Raw genomic sequence first — 22,013 nt, forward strand, 5'->3', positions numbered from 1 at the left:
CAGCCTCTCTGTCTGACTGAACATTCTTACCTGTCTGATTTGTTGAAGGTCTTGAATCAACAGGTTTCATACGTTTAACATTGACATAGATTTCCTCCATCACTCAAATGGATGTTATGTTAAAGATGAAATGCTTGTTGGTTTCAGTGTCTCTGTCTTTTAACTACTGAGGAAGTCACCAAGGTGGAGGTGTTAGGTACCACATGTTGAATGTGGTGTCTGTGACAGCTCTCTGCTGTCTTCCTTGAAACAGGATTGTTATAGTAAAACACACCAAATTACAATTATAGAGGATTAAAGACCCTAAATTTACAGATTATGTTTTTACCATGACGTAATTTGTTACTGAACGTATTTTTATGAGGGGCCGTTAGGGACACTATTCAGAATTACTTGCATATACATGTACTTTTCCTCTCACATACACATATGAAACCAGACTCATTCACATATTATACCAAAAACCACAAACACATACAAGTGCAATGCTTTTACATACACAACTGAAACACTCTCATGAAAACTATTGAAAAGCTTCCACACATACTAGTAAAGTGTGCTCATATACACAGTTGAAATGTTCTCATAAGGTATTGTGAAATCCTTTTATATAAACCATTGAAAAGCTTTCACATTCACTATTGAAGAAAAAATTGTATGATGCCATTTCAGTCTGTTGTATAAGAGGATTTCAGTTAAAACAGAAGGCATTTCAGTTGAACTGGAAGGTGATTGAGAAAAGAGAGCGCATGTTTTTTGTTTGTTAGTCACACTGATGTCTGCTCAACAGCCTGCAAGAGGCAGGGCGTTACTTAACAATCAGGCAGCAACCGACTGTTGCAACTCCAGGTGTGGACACGCTGGACAGTCACGTAGCATCGCTCTTCCCATCCCGCCAGTGTAGCAGCGTGCCACTGCCAGCTGCAGCCCCAGTCAGGAGAGAATGTGCACCATGTTATCAAGCGCAGCAGTTCTTCAGCACATGGACATCATGCACGAGGAGAAGGTAATTATAAATAGTCGGGAGTTTGAAATGATCTTTTATATTGCTGTCCTACATTATTATTATATCAGGTTACACTTAACTCTATCTGAATACTTGCATGTCCAAATACCAATCTGAAAAATGATTATCTGAATATTTTGATATTCAGGGCCAGGCCTTACTTACTCTATAGCTTAGCTTGATATATTTATAGAATGGCAATCATTTCCAATCTTATGTATTAACAGTCCGTTACCCATTATTTCCCCTTTGTCAGGGACTGTGAACCGACCCCTCCTGCTGCTTAACGTTATATATTCCCTCTCATTATCTGGATATAAGATATGAAAGCAACGGCAAAAAAAGTAGCAGTAGTTTTATAATTTGGTGCTCTTTCAAATCTTTGCAGGCAAACAAGAGGAAATATATAATGTTAGGCAGCGTGGGTATGGTTCACAGCCAGAGGAGGGTCGATAAGGGGTGACGGTTAGTATTTTGCTCTTGTGAAACTTGCCATACTTGATTTATTAGATATATCAAATTATTTATTACTGCACTATTTACTATTTGTTACTGCAATTGCGATATGATTTGTAATATAAGAGGGAATGATAATTTTGGCTGTGGTTGTTCCACTGGATTATGAATTCTGTAACTGCCCTTTCTATTCTTGGTAAATAAACATTATGCAGACAAAGCAGATGTAGTACATTCAATGAATCTAGTATATCCTGTTTCTCCATGAAGTTAAAAATGTTTATAAAGTGTCTTGATACAATTCTATTGAGTTCTGCCCATAATCTCTCAGTCCTTTGGTTGTGTGATAACTCAATGACTGTTCAATCCCCTTCATTCCAACATAAAACGAGCAACCTGTATATTTTCCATACTGTGATCACATTTGACCCTTAAGGGCAAACCAAAGTTCTTTACTCCTCCTAAAAACAATTAAAAGACACTTGAGGCTCTGTTGTTAAATAAGCACCATAAGTATATAATAGTCAACACAGCCATGAAAAACCATCCGCCACTGAATCAGCTTGTGGTTGACATCAAATGCCTGTTGGGAGATATACACTACATTAAAGAAAATATATACTTAAAACTTACCAACTATATCAAAGTGTTGTTTACCTCGGTGGTGGAAGAAGTATTCAGGTCCTTTACTTAAGTAAAAGTACCAATACAGCAAGGTAAAAATAAAAGTAAAAATCCTGCATGAAAAATCCAACTTTAGTAAAAGTATTATGAGCCTGATGTAGTTAAAGACTGACTGACTGAGTGACTGATATATTATTATATATGACATCATTAATATTGAAGCATCAGTGTTAGAGCAGCATGTTACTGTTGCAGCTGCTGGAGGTGGAGCTAGTTTCAACTACTTTACATACAGTTAGCTAGTTTAGTCCAGTGGTTCCCAACCTAGGGGTCGGGCCCCTCCAAAGGGTCACCAGATAAATCTGAGGGGTCGTGAGATGATTAATGGGAGGGGAAAGAAGAAAAAACAAAGTTCTGATACACACATCTGTTTTCAGACTTTTTCTCTAATCTTGGATTTTCGATGAAATATTGGATCATATAAACATTTATTGAAATGAAAGCATATGAGAAGATTAGAGGGAAAAATCACTATTTGGTGGAACTGTTACCAACTCATAGACATCTGAAATGTGACCCTGACTACACACTGCTTTTTGTAAGACGTCAAAAGTCAAAAAGGTTGGAAACCACTGGTTTCATCTTTAACAGTGTGTTGGATTTTAAAAAAGCTTGTTATATTATCCATTGTGACAAATCTTCATCTGAAAAGTGACTAAAGCTGTCAAATAAATGTAGTGGAGTAGAAAGTACAATATTTCTCTCTGAAATGAAGTGGAGTGGAAGTATAAAGAAACATTAAATGGAAATACTCAAGTAAAGTACAAGTAACTCAAAATTGGACTTAAGTTCAGTACTTAAGTAAATTAATTTATTCATTACTCAAGTTATTTTCCACCACTGGTTTCCCTCATAGATAATACAAAACAGTTACAAGTCAACTTACCATAACTCGTTGGGGGCCTGAACATTATAGACCCTTCAGTGTATAGTATGATGATGTCTAAATGACCGCCCAATGGGATCCATTTGACACAAGCTCTAGCTGACCCACCAATGCTGAACCCTTAAGCCACATGATCTCAGGCTTCCAAGTACGTATGCTTCACTTGCATTTGGAGTGTTCTGTAGTATATTAGTCACAACGCTGTCCAGGTCTTGATTTGATAATACTGCATATCTTAATGGTTCAACTCCCAGAGTTTGTCTATGTCTGTATAGGGTTCTTTGACAGATTCCAAAGCATGATGCAATTCTCTGCCATGTCATACCAATGGACACACAGAGAGAAATCTGTTTGGCAGTTATGGTGTATCGGGGCTGACCTGGATGGCCAGTAAAGGTTGTTGGGGGTATCTAATTGTTGGTCACATCAGTGGATCAATGTCTGGCCTCATGTTCATGCAGCAAGTTGCCAAAACATCTATACAATGATTCTAGTAGGTTACTGACATGATAATCATCTCTGGACACAGCAAGAAATGCAGATAGAGTTCATGTATGATCCTGGAGCAGTCTATAAAGCCTATAAAGTTTGGACTTGAAAAACAAAAAGGATCAGACGGATATACATTGTGGTTGAAGTACTCAAAATTCAGCAAGAGCACATGCACATCCTAGTGTGGAGTCTTTCTGTTTCCTTCAGATGACAGGAAGGCCTTCCTTCTTAACTGTAATACTCGTATTCACCACTGAACTGTTATATTTCATAATATTATACGTGAGCATTCCAGTTAGTATATGAGCACATTTTAGTAGTATGTGTGAAAGTGTTTCAGTAGTCTATGTAGAAGGTTTCACTAGTTTTTATGAGAGTTTTTCAGTTGTGTGAGTAAAAGTATTTCACTCGTATGTTTGTGAGGTTTTCAGTATACTATGTGGATGAATTTTGTTTCATATGTGTATGTGAGAGGAAAATTTTCCGCTGTGTATATGAGCACATTTTACTATTATGTGTGAAAGCTTTTCACTAGTTTATGTTAAAGGATTTCACAATACTATATGAGAACATTTTAACTGTGTATATGAGCACAGTTAAATCATTTTGATAATCTGTTCAGTTGTAATGTTAGCTTGAAAGAGACGATACTGATTAGTGTGAAGGTATTTCTCCAAAGTCATATTGCACTGGTAGGAGAAATGTGGTCTACACAAAGATATAATTTCAACCCATTTAATCTTTTACATAAAATGTCATAAATGTGGAACTATATGGTAGGGGCTGGAGCTGAATCTGAAAACAGTATTCGGAAAAGCACTAGTAGGTTTAATGGGTTATATAGTGGGTTTTTACAAATAGTTATTTTGTACAAATATTTTAAAAATTATTTGTTTGTGGGAGGAAAAAAACTCTGTGTCACAGGTGTATTAAAAGCTGCAGGTCTGTGTGTCTGGTAGAGCTGAGCTTTGGCTGAGTGGTCAGAGCCCTTGTCAGTGTTTGGGGGGACTGGGGTTTGAGACCCTATGTGGGAACCGTCCTTTGCTAGACTATTTCACTGTGATTTGCAGTGTGAAATTTTCATCCTCTACAATGTGCAAATAATAGCCTATTGTCATTTTGGAGCCTAGCTAAGAAACCACTTCCAAATTTCTCAGTTGAAAGCCAGTATTGCAGATCCCGGTGAAATATAGTCTAAATATGAACTTTCAATTAACATCTTCAAATAGTTGGTGAAAATCTTTCAATCAGAACCTGTTTTGAACGTCTTTTCACCTGTGACCATAGCCATTCTTTAAATGTTGTTTCAACAGTAAAATGCTCACTGGGACAGCACGTTGAAGACACCAAGCTTCCAGGCATCCTGACCATAACGGAGCAGACTACAAGAGTCGGCCGGGGGGTGGAGCACACCCAGAGCTGAGGGAAAAAAGACGACCCCAGGGACGTAGCTAATGAGTTCAAAGCCTGATTGAGATAAGTAACGGAAAGACAGCTGGCTGCTAGAAACTTGGTGGTGTGCTTTTTCTTGCATGGGCAGGGCCTTCCCTAGCACATCATAAACCTCTTCTTGTATTATTTTCCATTCAAGTCCTGAAGTCATGGCTAGATATTTCACTGTGACATCAGAGCTCACCTGAGATTTATTTTAATAAAGTGATCCCTATTTTTAGAACAGGTTAGTAAGCTATTTTATTTTTTTGAGAAAATTGAAAGGAAAACTGAATATAGACCTATGGAATTACACTGGAAAATAGGGTCCAAAATTCTGAAAAATACTGAATGAAACATATTTACTCTACCCCAATGACATCACACCTGCACCATCTTTTGTTTCAAGCCCGCAACACAGATCATATGTATTGGTGTATACAGCAGGTGTAGGAACCACAACACAAAAGTCTAATTATATACACAATACACATTAAAGATGTCATATTGGTTTAGACTGAAGTCCAGCAGGGTACATAATATACAATATGATCGACATTGTGTCATAAAGCCCAATATTACATTCGACAATTAAGTCCACATGTAGCTGGTCTATAGACACAAAAGACAGTTCTGGGGAACCTTAATGCTTGGAGGTGGAGGTTGTGATGGATGGTAAGTGTACAAACGGTCCTGTCTAACAGTCAACATTGGTTCCTTTGAACCATGAAGACAATCCTTCCTCAACTCCAAGCAAGTAGTTTTAGTTAAGTAAACAAAAGAACAGCTGTCTCAAAGCCACATGGTTTGCTGACCCACCTGTCCACCTGAACTCTTCCTCAAGTCACTTGTACAAACAACCAGTGCTTTTATTTTTCTGGTGAAGACAGTCTCAGATCTCATCCAGTAGATTGTCTAGATTGAGATACAGGATGTTCTGTTTCATTGTTAGAGTTGTTTTCTTCACTTAGTGCCTGTTGAATACAGCATGAGAGTGTGGTGAAAAGACAGATCATCATTTAACCAAGTTCAGTTTTGAATGAATGAAATCCCCATTTGTATCTGACATCTCACATCCCAGCAGAACAGAGTTTTTCTGCACAATTAATGATGATAAAAGAAACATAAAGACACTGAAAACAAATTAATTATTTAAAAAGATTTTAATTGTTTTCATAATTACATAAAAAGCCACAACCAGTATCAGCCACCAGCATTACAAAGGACATCATGACAAACGTCTGACTCCAGTACAGTGCTTATATGTTGTAATTGACTGACTTTATATTGACTCATCTGTTGAATAGTTTTGGTTTACATTTCATCTAAAATATTTTGATAATTCTCTCACAACAGCAAGTGTTTCCTGAGTGAAACCACTAATTATCAAGTAAAATTCACAAACACTGATGACCTCTGCTAAAGAGATCTGTCAGCTGCTGAACAGACTTCATTTAAAAATTATTTTCAGGAAAGTGTCATTAGATGATATAGTAAGACATAATTACACAAAATCTATATTACATTGTTTAATTATGATATGAAGGATGTCATAAGAAATGGTCTCAATCAAGTTTTTTACAACTTTCAACTATCATGAAATCTTTAGCTAAGACATTAATCAAAATAAAGGTTTTTATGAATCTGTTGCATTTTGCAGAGATTTTGTTTTGTTTTATCTGTCTGCTTCTTTTAGTTGTTTGAAACATTGGAAATTGGTTAATGAAGCTCTTCTGGCAAAAGCTGTAAACATCTAATTTATAGAAATCTCTTTAAAAAGGCAGAGCAGAAGCAAAAGGTCATCAGCACAGCAGAGAAAAGTTTTAAATTCACACACATACAAACTGATTTGACTTTTGCAAAATCATAGTTTGCTTTGAAAAAGCATTTTTACATATTATACACCAGCATTTTTCTCACAGAACCAACGCAGAGAAGCATCACATGACCGATCATTCCAGTTGTCTTCAGTTTTCTTGCCAGACCTCATATGTGCACAGTCCTCTTCACCCCACTTTGGATCTCCACCTCCATTATCAGGCTGATTTGTCTCCCAGTACCTACAGGTCAGTGAACAAGAGAATCGTGACACTTAATCTCTGACATGAACACAGTCCTTCACTGGAACATAAGAAAACTGAATGTGTCTCATTCTATTCATTGTACTTATTCTTCCTGGCAAGAAGAAGGGTTGTAAATAATATTTCTTCACAAACATCACAGAATGGAATTTCCTCTATCTTGCATGATGTGCCTTAGTATAGTTTTGAGCTATAGAGTAGCAAATTGAACAGGGCTGCAGGTTCACTGTAGTATTTTTCCTAAATATAAATTTGCAGTCATCAAATAGCAACAAAGGAGCCTCCTATAAATAAACACCCCCATAGTGTTCTGGTCATCAGTTACAGTACTGTACAGTTGGTGAAGTGTGAAACTTGACTGTGGACCAGAAACCTTCTCAGATGCACCATGAAATGGTAGTTTGGTTTGATTTTTTTCTCATCATTATCATTTTGCACTGATGATTTAACCAGAAAAGCTTCAGACCAACCTGGAACTGCCAGTCACCTCACATTGTCTGTGATAGAAGATCTAATACATATCACCAACCTCTAATATACAGCAGTGTTTGTGTATGTTGTCAATAAACAACCAACTGAAGCCAAACCTTAAAGTCAGTGGTGTTCCATCAATCCATTTCCAGGTTCCCTCTTTGTCTTTGTCAGTCAAACCAATCCAACTCCAAGTTTCTTCGTCAGTGAAGGTAGACAAGAATGTCTGTTTTAAATAAAGAAGGGAAAAAAGTCATACTATTTATAACAACAATATGCAGTTTACATAGGATTACTCTGAACATATTTGATAATAATGAATTTAGCTATTATTATTATTATTATTATTGTTATTGAAATACACTAATAATAAAATCATACTTTTTTCTTCTTTGATAAACTTAAATTTTAGATTTTATTGAAAAACTTTTTTGATGTGCCCTTTTGTTTTGTTTTTTTTTAGAATCTCATCTGCACAGTCCTTCTTTACTCCTTTAATGTATTATGGGTTTTTGTGTCTTGTTATTTATACAAATAAATAAACTAAAGAAAAAAAATAAAACAAAAAAGTATTGATACTGCCACAACTGTTGTGGTCTTTAAGAAGCCGCAAAGCTTAGTGGCAACTGACCTGTATTTGTCCTCATTTACAAGCACATTTTTGTAGTGACTGCTAGTGTTAGCACTATTTGAATACCTATTAATAACTCTTTTTATTTATAAACTTTATCTTTCTCAAGAAAGAAATCAGGGAATAAGAAATGTCATTAAATTGTGCATAAATTACTGTATACAGAATTCCTGTTGCCAGACATCATCATGTTTTTTCTTAAACTGATACACAGATCTGTACTGATTAAATACTTGCAGTGTATGAGTGACTGCTTCTGGAGTTTGATTAAAACACCGTGAAAGGTTAAAAGAATGTTAGCTAGCTTGCTAAAGATGAAATGAAATACTTTGATTTGGAGGCAAATGTGCAAATTTAAGAATAAGGGCTTGATAGATAATTGGCAGACTTTCTGGGGAAGACCTGGTCTGATTAGGAGAGACGGCATACATCTCACTTTGGATGGAGCTGCTCTCATATCTAGAACTATGGCTGAGTTTATTAGTAGACCAAAACCATGACAACCCAGAGTTGAGACCAGGAAGCAGAGCTGCAGTCCTAGATGCTTCTCTGTGCTTCCATTAGAGCAGTTACCCACCCAAAACCACATGGAGACTGTGTCTGTCCCCCGACCACTTAAATCAATTAAATCCAAAGTAAACAAAAGAAGAGTCATTCATAAAAATCTAGTAAAAATTAAAACCACTACTGCAATAGTACAACAAAATAAGATAATTAAATGTGGACTCTTGAACATTAGATCTCTGTCATCTAAAGCTGTTTTAGTAAACGATTTAATCTCAGATCATCATATTGATTTATTTAGTCTTACTGAAACCTGGCTGTGTCATGAAGAACATGTCAGCCTAAATTAATTCACTCCCCCTAGTCATATTAATACTCACATTCCTCGAGACACTGGCCGAGGAGGTGGAGTTGCAGCCATTTTCAACTCAAGCCTAATCATCAACCCTAGACCTAAATTTAATTATAACTCATTCAAAAGCCTTGTTCTCAGTCTCTCTCACCCAACCTGGAAAACTTTACAGCCAGTTCTATTTTTTTATAGTGTACCGTCCTCCTGGCCCGTACTCTGAATTCCTATCTGAATTCTCAGAGTTTTTATCAAACTTAGTCCTTAGTACAGATAAAGTAATTATAGTAGGTGATTTTAATATTCATGCGGACGTTGATAATGATAGTCTCAGTACTGCATTTATCTCATTATTAGACTCAATTGGCTTCTCTCAGTGTGTAAATAATCCCACTGACTGTCTTAACCACAACCTGGACCTTGTTCTTATGGGATTGAAATTGAACATTTACTAATTTTTCCACAAAATTCTATTTTATCAGATCATGTTTTAATAACTTTTGAATTCCTATTACTGGACTACATACCATTAGACAAAAATGTCCTCACTAGATGTCTCTCTGATAGTGTTGTAGAAAAATTTAAGGAAGCAGTTCCATCAGCACTGTTTTCAATGCCATGTCTCAATTCTACAGAGGAGTCTTATGTTAACTTTAGTCCCTCCCAAATTGATAACCTTGTTGATAGTGCTGCAGGCTCATTACGAATAACACTCGACTCCTTTGCCTCCTTAAAAAGGAAGATAATAAAACATAAGAGGTTAGCTCCATGGTATAACTCCCAAACCCGCAAATTAAAGCAAACATCACGAAAATTGGAAAGGATTTGGCGTTCCACCAAAGTGGAAGAATCTCGCTTAGTCTGGCAAGATAGTCTTAAAACATATAGGAAGGCCCTCTGTAATGCCAGAGCTGCCTATTACTCATCATTAATAGAGGAGACAGCCCTAGGTTCCTTTTCAGCACTTTGGCCAGGCTGACAAAGAGTCATAACTCTATTGATCCATGTATTCCTATAGCTCTTAGTAGTAATGACTTTATGAGCTTCTTTAATGATAAAATTCTAACTATTAGAGACAAAATTAACCACCTCCTGCCCTCAACAGGCACGGTTTTCTCCCCAAACACAGGCACCTTAGAAACAGCTGTAAATCCTGACATGTATTTGGACTGTTTTTCTCCAGTCGACTTTTCTGAACTAACTTCAATGATTTGTTCAGCTAAATCATCAATCTGTCTCTTAGACCCCATCCCAACTAGGTTGCTTAACGAAGCCTTACCCTTAGTTAGCACTTTTTTACTAGATATGATCAATCTGTCTTTAGTAACAGGCTATGTACCACAGTCCTTTAAAGTAGCTGTAATTAAACCTCTTCTTAAGAAGCCTACTCTTGATCCAGGCATTTTAGCCAATTATAGACCTATATCTAACCTTCCATTTCTCTCTAAGATCCTTGAGAAAGCAGTCTCTAATCAGTTATGTGACTTTCTACATAACAATAGTTTATTTTAGGATTTTCAGTCAGGATTTAGAGCGCATCATAGCACAGAGACAGCACTGGTGAAAGTCACAAATGACCTCCTAACTGCATCGGACAAAGGATTTGTCTCTATACTTGTCCTGTTAAATCTTAGTGCCACATTCGACACAATTGACCATCAAATCCTTTTGCAGAGACTGGAACATTTAATTGGCATTAAAGGAACTGCATTAAGCTGGTTTAAGTCTTATTTATCAGACCGATTTCAGTTTGTACATGTTAATGATGAATCCTCCGTGGCAAAAGTTAGACACGGAGTTCCACAAGGTTCTGTACTTGGACCAATTCTGTTCACCTTGTATATGCTTCCTTTAGGTAATATTATTAGGAAACACTCCATAAATTTTCATTATTATGCAAATGATACCCAATTATATTTATCAATGAAGCCTGATGAAACCAATCAGTTAAACAAACTCCAAGCATGCCTTAAGGACATAAAGACCTGGATGACCTGCAATTTTCTACTATTAAACTCAGATAAAACTGAAGTTATTGTGCTTGGCCCTAAACACCTTAGAAACACATTATCTAATGATATAGCTACTCTGGATGGCATTACCCTGGCCTCCAGCACCACCGTAAGGAATCTGGGAGTTATCTTTGATCAGGATATGTCCTTTAACTCTCACATAAATCAAATCTCAAGGACTGCCTTTTTTCACTAACGTAATATCACAAAAATCAGGCACATCCTGTCCCAAAAAGATGCAGAAAAACTAGTCCATGCATTTGTTACTTCTAGGCTAGATTATTGCAATTCCTTATTATCAGGCTGCTCTAACAAGTCTCTCAAGACTCTCCAGCTGGTCCAGAATGCAGCTGCACGTGTACTGACTAAAACTAGAAAAAGAGATCACATTTCTCCCATTTGAGCTTCAGTACATTGGCTTGCTGTACAATCTAGAATAGAATTTAAAATCCTTCTCCTAACTTACAAAGCCCTTAATGGTCAGGTACCATCATATCTTGAAGAGCTCATAGTACCGTATTATCCCACTAGAACACTGCGCTCCCAGTATGCAGGCTTACTGGTGGTTCCTACAGTCTTTAAAAGTAGAATGGGAGGCAGAGCCTTCAGCTATCAGGCTCCTCTCCTGTGGAACCATCTTCCAGATACGGTCCGGGGTGCAGACACCCTCTCTATGTTTAAGAGTAGGCTTAAAACTTTCCTTTTTGATAAAGCTTATAGTTAGGGCTGACCAGGCTCACCTTGGATCAGCCCTTAGTTATGCTGCTATAGGCCTAGACTGCTGGGGGACTTCCCATGATGCACTGAGCTCCTCTCTCCTCCTCCTCCTCTCCATCTGTATGCATTCATGTAACATCAATGCATGTCACTAACTTTAACCCTGGGTTCTGGGCCGAGACTTCGCGGTCCTTCACAGTCCTGTTGGCATCCTTCCCTGGCTGTTGCTGCTGCTGATGCTGTTGTCGTTGTTGTAGTGATTGTTGTTATTCTGTCCCCCCCCCCCCCCTTTCCCTCTTTCTTTCTCTCTCGCAACCCAACCGCTCAAAGCAGATGGCCGCCCATCAAGAGCCAGGTTCTGCTTGAGGTTTCTACCCGTTAAAGGGGAGTTTTTCCTTAACGCTGTTGCGAAGTGCTTGCTCATGGGTCTCTGTAAATTAAAGAGCACGGTCTTGACCTGCTCTATGTGAAAAGTGCCCTGAGATGACTTTTGTTGTGATTTGGCGCTATATAAATAAAAATTGAATTGAATTGAATACCAGCAAAACATGCTACAGAGCAGCACAAGTTCATTCAAATCATTTGAATTATTATTGTCAAGGTGTTGAACACCAATGATCCATAAAAATAAATAAATAAGTATTTTAGCATTTTTCAAGGCACAGGAAGATTGTAATTAGGCAGTTTCTTTGAAAGCATACAAACAAACAGTCTGTACCTGTTCTTTAGTGCTGTCTATAACCACCAGATCTGCTCCTTTCTCTCTGCAGTCCTGTCTACCTCTTGACCAGGAACCAGACTCACTGGAGAGGAAATAACAGGAACATCTGAACATCCTCCATCCTGCAGGACAAGTATACTCTGTAACACACAACATTAGAAATTAGACAAGAATCAAGTCTGTCTGTTTCCAAAGTATGAGGGTTAAAACAACATAACATGTGACTAGAGTTGACTTGTTGATATTCTACCAACTATGGAGCATTTCTGGTGCTGATTTTTAGCTGCAGTTGAATGTATGAACACAATTTTTGTGATTATTGCATCTTTCAAATTATTTTGATGACATCAGTTTTTATTTGAAGATAATGGAACAAACTGTTGATTTCAGCTCATTCTCTCTGTGTCCCCATATCAGATTTTGAGGTGGGATACTAACACTGGATGACACCACAGAAATAAACACATGGATTTATCAAAATCTCAAATCTCAAAATCTCCCGCTCACTTTCTTTGACAGCTAGTTTGACTCACTGTTTGATCATGAGCTCAATGCCAAGGTTTGGCCAGCAGATGCCTCCCTTTGAATGTATAAAATGCTTTGAAACCATTCTCAGCAGTTTTTCCAAAGGGAGTGGCAACAGCTTTGTGTCTCCAATCACAACATGCTTTAAATCATCATACAAGGATCTCACAAAGCTCAGCTTTCACACCACCAGATGAAAGTAAAATTTGAATCAACAAAAATTCATGTAATACCACCACTAACATTACATTTGAGTCAGAGTCTTGCACCAGGTAGCTCAAAAAATCGTCAATCCTTTAATCCTTTTATAAAACTTTAAATCAGCCTACAGTTAAACCAGTGATCTTTGTGCTATTAAGCAAACATCTGTTTATCCTAGTTAAGGCTAACCTGACTTGTTTTTTGGTCATGTGAAAGTAACAAATAAAGTGTTGTTAACTGAGTGTGTAGTCTGTTGATTATAGGTCAGGTTTCATGTTACATCAACAGGTTGAGTCAGGTGCAGGTCTCTAAAACTGGACTTGTGAGTGCTTTGTTTTGAATAAGACAACCAGAGATTGTCTGAAGTACTTCTGAGTAATGTTGGACCAGTGGAAGAGGAAGCATCCTTCTTCAATAAAAGTATACACTAGATCAGTAATTCTTTGTTTGAAATAAAATAAAAATATATTAGCTATTTCTTTAAATATATTAAACTACCCACTACAATCATAGTTTTATTATTGTACACAACATATTGATCTTCCATAAAAACTAGTTTTCAATCAGCATCATTTGTATGTGATTTTTGGTTACAGACCAAAAATATGACAACCTGAAAGCCACCTTAACATTTGGGGATGCTGTCTTAAAACACAAATAGTTAAGTAAGTAGTTAACTCCGAGATACTGAAGTAGGATACTTCACTACTTATGTCCTGATGACTCGGATCAAATAAGGTGCTTGAATTTATGATATAACTAATGATATACAAGCCACTTTATGTTCACTTTGAAGTCAGATCTTTTGTATATTTGGTTAAAAAGTAAAACTTTTCTAGACGTCTACTGTACTAACTGTACTGTCTGTGCTTTACTGTTCTGAATGATGTATGTGCAGTTTGTTTTCACATTCATCATCTGAAGGGGAAAGTCTCTCTGTGCTCACCTTCTCACCTTAAATCTGAGTTTACCAGCATGATTTATGACATCACAAGTAGTTTGGAAGCTAATCCTGGTCAAGTGATGAATTACCTCAGAGTGATGTGGAAACATTTGTTTCAGGATCATTTTAGTGGCAATTTTCAGGCTTGAACAAAGTTAATTACATGTGATACACATAACTATTTGAGTAACACCTCTTTGACACCCATGTTTATAATGCATTATAAACATATTTATAATGCATTATAATCTGCTTATAGCTGTATAATTATGTTATAAGCACTCAAATATTCATAATACTTTATAACAATAATCATAACACATTATAAAGCATTTTATAATGACTTATAACGCCAAGTATCATAATACTTCATTGCTGGTCACACGCTGACATTTTTTGCAAGGGTCATAGTGTTTTATAATTCTCATAGTTGTAATACATTATAATCATTTTATAATGCATTAAAATGTGATTATAAGTTACTCTAAGTGGTCATTGGGTGTTTTAAGTGAAGTTATGAAATTCCTGAGGAATAGGTAGATATAATACATTACAAGCTGGTTATAAGTCATTATAAGTGGTCATTGTTTGCTTTAAGTGAAAAATACCATTAAATCTATGCAAGAACACAAAACATTGTAAAATTAATTTATTTGTCCACTGCTGTCCCTGTCATCTGCTGTCAACACCACCATTCCTCCCAGGTGTCAGGCTCCTCATTCACTTCAACTCATTTTGAGGACCAAGTCTAAATATAATACTTATGAAATATAAACAAACAATACAGCAATATTATTCTATGTGATATATTTTTCTGAGTCAAAGTTACTTGTTTTTTTGAGCCAATATAGCTCATTTTCAAATTATGAGTGTAGGCAGTATTTCTCACTTACATTAGTGAATTGTAAATGTCCATCATTCAGTTGTTCATTGTCAAACATTTTGGGCCCCATCTTACACCCGGTGCAAAGTCTTTGCTAGTTTAAGCACCCACGTAGTTTAAATAGCACTACCACTTGTGCCCATCTCAGCACCCATGGGCGTGTTGGTCTTAAAATGAGGTGTGGTCGGCGCATTGTTGGTGCATTGCTATATTGAGGCAGCGGAAATCGATTTCGTTATTGAGCAACAAAAACCTGGTCTGAGGTCGATGATGCAGTATTTCACTGTTATTTTAAGGGCACATTATCAAGACAGTAATATGCCTACATCGGCAGGTGAACAACGCGCATACACACACAGACACACAGCAGCGCACAAACATGCAAAGATCACAGAAAGGATTATATTGTGAAAGAATATTGTTGTGTACATTAGCATATTTGAAAAAATACATGTCATAATGTTTAGTCCTAATATTTATCAGAATTAATTAATTGCAGTAATGACAGACGAAATTGTCTAATTATTTGACCATATCGTGGCAATACACAGAGGTATTTAAACAAACCTGTCAGGTTGACGGTGTGTGTCAAGACCCAGCAAACGGATTTCAACAACGAATCAGACATGGATTTCCTGCTCATCAATACATGAGGACATGAGGAACACATGGGGAAATAAATTAAGTGAAAACAATGATTAATCTAAAGAAGGAAAGAATGGTGCACAGCTCTTAGCTGCTGCCAGCAACAGGATCAGCACCTTGGAGAGCTGATCAAGTCCTGACAACTGTGTATGATGATTTTTTATATGATTAAAATTAATGTTTTAATTTTTGGACAATATTTAACAAATAACTTAACATTTTTGAGATTACAGTGATCAGGTTTCCATACTTTCAGCAATTAAAACCTTCAGACCGTGAGCTTAGATCGTTAAAATAGGGTCCTGAGTGTTTTTGCTTAGATTTAATGATTTTTTTTTTTACTTGACTTAACAAGCAAACAATAACCACTTAGAGTAACTTACAATCACATTTTAATGCATCATAGCAGTGATTATTGAGACATTATAATCATTTTATAATGCATTACAACTATGAGAATTATAATACACTATGATCACTATGAAAAAAAAGGTCAGTGAGTGATCAGCAATTATGAAGTATTATGATACTTGGCCTTATAAGTCATTATAGAATACATCATAATGTGTTATGATTATTCTTATAAAGCATTATGAATATTTGTGTGAATATTATAGTGCTTTGAACTATAATTATACAGTGCTATAAAGCAGATTACACTGCATTACAAGTATGTTTATAATGTATTATAATCATGGGCGCCATATCAAGTGTTACCACATTTTGCATTGTAACATGCTGAACTTACTGTAGCGTGTTACAAAAGTCACATTTAGCATGTTAGCATGATATTATTGGTTAGAATGCTAACATGCTAAATGTTGACGGTGTTTGGAATTTCCTGATGACAAAAATTTTAAAATGTTTGAAGCTGAGTAAATACAAGAACGAATCCACAAAGTTATTTTACAGTTATAATCAACAAGTTACAACAAACTTGTTGATTGAAGATCATTTGTATAATTAATAGGACAGATTCCCACATCATCTTCTATTTTCAGCATAGTGTTCTTCTACAATGTGTGTGCAGTACTGTATAGCCAGAGATGTCACTCACTCTGTACAGACAAACTCTGAAGCTTTTCCATCTCTTTAGTTATTTCAGTGAGGTTGGCAAGCAGCAGGTCTCTCTCTTCAGACATGGAAGAAAGCTTGTTATTACTGTCCTGGAGACGCTCAGTCAGGTTGTTTATGACAACAGAATCTGAAATAAATCAAAAGACATGTCACATTCATGTATATTTAGTCACTTATCTCAAATACCATTTTAAAACTTTTAAAATGTACAGCTTCCAGTATCATTTTAAAGCAAAGAGCTGTCAGGAGTAGCGGAGCAGGTGGACCCAAATGCAGGACAAAACAGCCAGACCGAACTGAAAGAAGTCTCTTTAAGAAGGATACAGGTGTGCAGACACAGCACAATGGAACAAAACAAAACCAGACTGAACACAGCAGAACTTAACAGAACAAAGGATCCAACAAGACTGAACTGAAACACAGAACTGAAATACTAACTGAACTAATGAGGAGATGAGGTGCAGGTGGGCAGATGGGTGAGGGGAATTAAGAGATGAAACAGAAGAACGGAAAAGAAGCTGATAAGCTGGGAAAATACTAGGAAAAGAGCAGGACTGATGAAGATGATGCAGGCAGGTGAGGAGGGAAGAGTGGAGGGAAAAGCAGGCTGAGAATACAGGAGGAAACACACAGGGCAAACTCAAGCTGGTAGCTCCCATGGATGTATAAAGAGATCTGGATACAGGAACAGTGCTGGGCAGTACTGTATAGCCACAGATGTCACTCACTGTGTACAGACAAACTCTGAAGCTTTTCCATCTCTTTAGTTATTTCAGTGCGGTTGGCAAGCAGCAGTTCTCTCTCTTCAGACACGGAAGAAAGGTTGTTATTACTGTCCTGGAGAACCTCAGTCAGGTTGTTTATGACAACTGAGTCTGAAATAAATCAAAAGACATGTCACATTTATGTTTATTCAGTCACTTATCTCAAATACCATTTTAAAACTTTTAAAATGTACATTTTCAGTAATTACAGCTTCCAGTATCATTTTAAAGCAAATAGCTGTCAAGAGTAGCGGAGCAGGTGGACCCAAATGCAGGACAAAACAACCAGACCGAACTGAAAGAAGTCTCTTTAATACAGCAGAACAAAACCAGACTGAACAGAGCAGAACTTAACAGAACAAAGGATCCAACAAGACTGAACTGAAACACAGAACTGAAATACTAACTGAAATAATGAGGAGATGAGGTGCAGGTGGGCAGATGGGCAGAGAAACTCGAGTGAGGGGAATTAAGAGATGAAACAGAAGAACGTAAAAGAAGCTGATAAGCTGGGAAAATTCTGGGAAAAGGGCAGGACTAATGAAGATGATGCAGGCAGGTGAGGAGGGAAGAGTGGAGGGAAAAGCAAGCTGAGAACACAGGAGGAAACACACAGGGCAAACTTAAGCTGGTAGCTCCCATGGATGTATAAAGAGAACTGGATACAGGAAGAGTGCTGGGCTTTGAAGTAAATTTGACATAGTGGCCAAACCGGGTAACTGCAACATCACATGATGCACACTGGCCCAAAAAGATTTTTTCCATCGACTAACATTGTGAGAGAGACGTTTGTAAATCAGTGGATACATTTTTTGAGCGTCACAACCCCTGTGAAATGACTGGTTTCACTCTCATAATTTGATCCGTTCGGTCCAATCACATTTCAAAAGTCTAGAAGAGCTGCACGATTGAATTATTTTATCCCCATTCAAGTTAGCCAGAGGGCTAAACCAGAAGCCCGGCCGGCGTAAGTCACTAGTGCGCTTGCTCTATGGGCCGCACAGGTGGCTTCATGCACCACTGAGCAGTGGTGAGGACAAGCCTCCTTGAACGCCCCTAGGGGGTCTTACCTCTTTCCTTTCCTCATGGAAAGCTTCATTAAAAGGCTCTTGTTGGTTTTGACCTTATTCAAAAGAATGTTGTAGTTCTCTTTTAACATCTACCAATTCTTCCTCTTTGGTTTCAGGTTGCTGATGGGACACCTTAGCTCCGTCCCTGGCTATCTGTAGTTGCTATTGTATGTCTCGTATGTACTTTTGGTCAGCTTCTCTAAATTTGGCATAGATTCTGACCTTAGCTTTCAGTTCTTTTATTTCCTCTACTGCCCACTTAAGGAGGTTATCAGGCCTGTCAAGTCGATCTATTGTTGTGGCGAGCTCATGATTACATTCTTGGAGGGATTGTTCTAGCCTTTCGCTCTTTCCCTTCAACTCAGCTTTCCCTCCTTCTTCTGGAGTCTCACTAGCACCCTCATCTGGTGCATTACATTGAGCTTGTGGCTCAATGTGCGCTTCTGCTCTGGCTAAAGCCTGTTCAAGTTGCTGTCAAAGGGTTTTGTCCCCTTCCTGTAGTCGTGCAGCTTCTCTTTCAGCTGAGTTGCAAAGCCAGGCACCAACTCTTCAGTCATATACCCCAACACTGATTCCAGGTTCTCAAAGAGGTCTCTTCAACTTTAGGATTCAGACGTGGCTGGACTCGCCATGTCTGATTTAGTATGACTAGGCTTATAGGTAGTTTGGTTAAGGCAGACATAGACTGTGCGATTTCTTCTGGAGAAATATATATATATATATTTATATTCATAAAAGTACAGTATGCATTTTTCTGAATAAAATAAATAATAAATAATCTGCTGGCCTAATTTTTTAAAAGTACATATTTGTGAAAACTTTATATAGTATTTGTGAGTCACATAAAAGCTTGTTATCTTTTATATCTTTCATAATTTTCCTTGACATAGTGGTTTAACATCTAGCCAGCCCCCCCTTCAGTAAACTTTGTCAAAAGTCAGGAGCTCAGAAAAGGAGAGAAACAAAAAAGAGAAAATGATCAGAGGTGCAAGGGACTTTATGGTGAGGTATTTGAAAAAAGATATCGAAGTGGAAAATGCACCTGCAACAAGTCCAGCCCCACCTGCATTAGGGGTGAAGGGTATTAACAGAAAGCTTAGCTTAAACATGTGGCAAACACAGCCACTAATAGCTACCACCTAGCTTTAACTTTAACATCCAATTATTAGCTTGTTTAAAATCTAACACAACATGTCCTGACAGAAGCAGCTGAGTCTGGAGATGGAAGTAGCTGCATCAGGGAGGAGGAGAGACCCAGCCTGAAGATAAGTGGAGTGGGAGAGGCTAGCTGTGCTGGAGAGGAAAGGGAAGAAGACACAGCAGCCGCCCTGGAGTCAGAGCAGCAGGCAGATGATGTGAGCACAAGTGAAATAGCATCAGAGACTAATTATATCCTTGGTTTATTCTTTATACTCTTCATTTAAATGAGTTGGGCAAAATCTGGACAAATAGACATGGGGCTGCTTTGACCAGCATGATGAAGTGAAATAGAATGATAATTGTTCACATAGCACTGATGGTTAAAATTAAATTAAATTAAATTAAATATTTTAAAAATATTTACCAGAACAGTCATTCATCTAGACCTTACTAGTTTTTTCTGCCTCCTGCTTTGAATGTGTTCATGTCTCTCCATCACCTGATGCCTGGGCTGCTTTTATGTGTTTCTCTTTCCTCCTTAAACTTTTTCTTTACATCTTGAAACAGTTGCACCTTCTTCCTTCTTGAATCAGTTCTTTACTTTCTCCTTGTTTTTCTTTCAACACCTTTAACTTTACATACTGCTTCCTCACTTCTGTCTCCTCTCTCCTGATTCCTTCACTCACTCTGGAAATATAAAAAACTTCCTTTCAAAAATCTGACAGAGCATGATGCACAACTTTAACTGGTGTGGTGTTAATTACGGTAATTGTGGACAAACTACACACGGTGGGAATGCGTCAGCAATGTCAATTTAAAAAACTTCTGTTTCATTGAAGAGATTTTCTAACTTCTTACTTCTTACTTTGTTGTCTTTTGTCTGACATTATTATTTGATGCTGCACATGTTAATGTCATATATGATCTTCTGAACTCTGATTCATTCGTCTGTCTCATGAAAGCGGCTCCAGTCTGCCTGCTAGCTTCAACGCGGAGGGTTTGTTTGTTTTGAACACCTGCGTAGCAGGAGCTCATGGTGCTTTGTTGGTCAATGTTAACAGTAACAAACTGCGGTAGGAAGCCAGTCTGAGCTAACAGTTGTAAAGTCATTAAAGTTTGCGTAAACGCTATTTCTGAATTTGAGAGGTGGCTAAACGGCATTTACGTGCATTTAGCTGCAAGTATACGTTACATTTGTTTTTATTTGTTTCTTTCGGGAGGTGCGGGGGATAAGGCAATGGTAGTGAAAACACTGCACAGAACATGAAGACACGTTTTTTAAATGACTTTAACTTGTCCGGTGGAGCAACTAAATTTCTCTTCCACTCAACCCACTTGTCCCTGACAAGCCTGTCGAGCCTGAATGAGGCATGTCTTTGAAATGTCATGACATGTCTGTGAAACAGCAAATACCTTATAAATTCATATCATGTAATATTACACAATATCAACACAAGTCCAATTGTTTCCTAATTTTGCCCCATGACGACAGCTGATGCTCATGATTTTAAATCAGTCTATTAAATATCTCTCTCTCTATCTCTGGTGCAACTCTGACACACAGTAGGTCATTTTCTATTATTACCACAGTACTATGGAGCATTCATTCATTCATTAGTTTGCCAACAAACATTTATGGCAATATGTACAATGATGAAACAATGACAAAATACAAATTGTACAATCACTCAATTCACATCTTGGAGAGAAAAGAATTGTTCCTTCTCTCTAAGATGTGAATTGTTGTTAAAATATTTCACATTCCTCAGGAAAATCTTTTTATCTCATCTATTTAAAAATGTGTATATTGTAGTCAATGTTGTATTTTTATGACACTTTAACAAATTTAAACAGTAATTAAGACCAACGCAAACCAGAACAAAGTCAGGACATCATCTTTCAGAGTAGAATAATCAGCTCCTATAATCATGATTTCAGTCTGACTTAAACTTCTGAATGTGAAACAGACTCACAGTGGACACCGAGGCCGATGAATCCAGCCAGCAGGAAAACACTCAGCAGCCCCAGAAAGACAAGAAGAGCTCCATGAAATCTCCTCTGTGAGCTCCTCGGACCTGAACAGAGAAACAGTCAATACAGTCAATGATACAACAGTAAAAAGAACAGATGATAATTTAGATCTTGGTGCAACATTTTTACCTGTCTGTTTTGTTGAAGTTATTGAGTCAACATTTGCATAAATTTCCTCCATCGCTCTTAAGGATGCCAACTATTTTCTAAAGGGTCAGCTCTGAAGCACAAGCTACAACGCATGTATAGTATATGATGAAACTCTTGTTGGGTTCAGTTTCTCACACAAATAT

At 37.4% G+C, this 22,013-nt stretch overlaps 2 protein-coding genes across 2 annotated transcripts in view; both read right to left on the minus strand.

Annotated features, from left to right (window-relative positions):
• The window catches only part of LOC122992667 (CD209 antigen-like protein B), a 145,644-nt gene extending 123,631 nt beyond the window's left edge, over positions 1 to 22,013 (minus strand). The window contains exon 1 of the mRNA XM_044366537.1: positions 21,850 to 22,013. Coding sequence (XP_044222472.1) covers positions 21,850 to 21,901 — 52 coding nt within the window. The 5' untranslated portion in view covers positions 21,902 to 22,013. The remainder of the gene's footprint in view (positions 1 to 21,849) is intronic.
• On the minus strand, positions 6,659 to 18,121 carry LOC122992672 (CD209 antigen-like protein E). Its single transcript, XM_044366545.1, has 6 exons — positions 17,444 to 18,121; positions 16,696 to 16,842; positions 12,439 to 12,581; positions 7,624 to 7,733; positions 7,507 to 7,533; positions 6,659 to 7,015 (listed from the first exon to the last, which is right to left on the minus strand). Exons 1-6 carry the CDS (start codon positions 17,472 to 17,474, stop codon positions 6,853 to 6,855), a joined length of 621 nt encoding a protein of 206 aa, XP_044222480.1. The 5' UTR covers positions 17,475 to 18,121; the 3' UTR covers positions 6,659 to 6,852.

Source organism: Thunnus albacares, chromosome 11, assembly GCF_914725855.1.
Source record: "Thunnus albacares chromosome 11, fThuAlb1.1, whole genome shotgun sequence".
NCBI classification, from domain to species: domain Eukaryota; kingdom Metazoa; phylum Chordata; class Actinopteri; order Scombriformes; family Scombridae; genus Thunnus; species Thunnus albacares.

Excerpts from the sequence above, each read along its gene's own strand:
- LOC122992672 (XM_044366545.1), bottom strand. The coding sequence starts at position 17,474 with ATGGAAAAGCTTCAGAGTTTGTCTGTACACA. Across the intron at positions 12,582-16,695 it reads TCAGAGTTTGTCTGTACAGA|AGTATACTTGTCCTGCAGGA; the intron begins GTGAGTGACATC and ends TGTGTGTTACAG. Across the intron at positions 7,734-12,438 it reads TAGACAGCACTAAAGAACAG|ACATTCTTGTCTACCTTCAC; the intron begins GTACAGACTGTT and ends TATTTAAAACAG.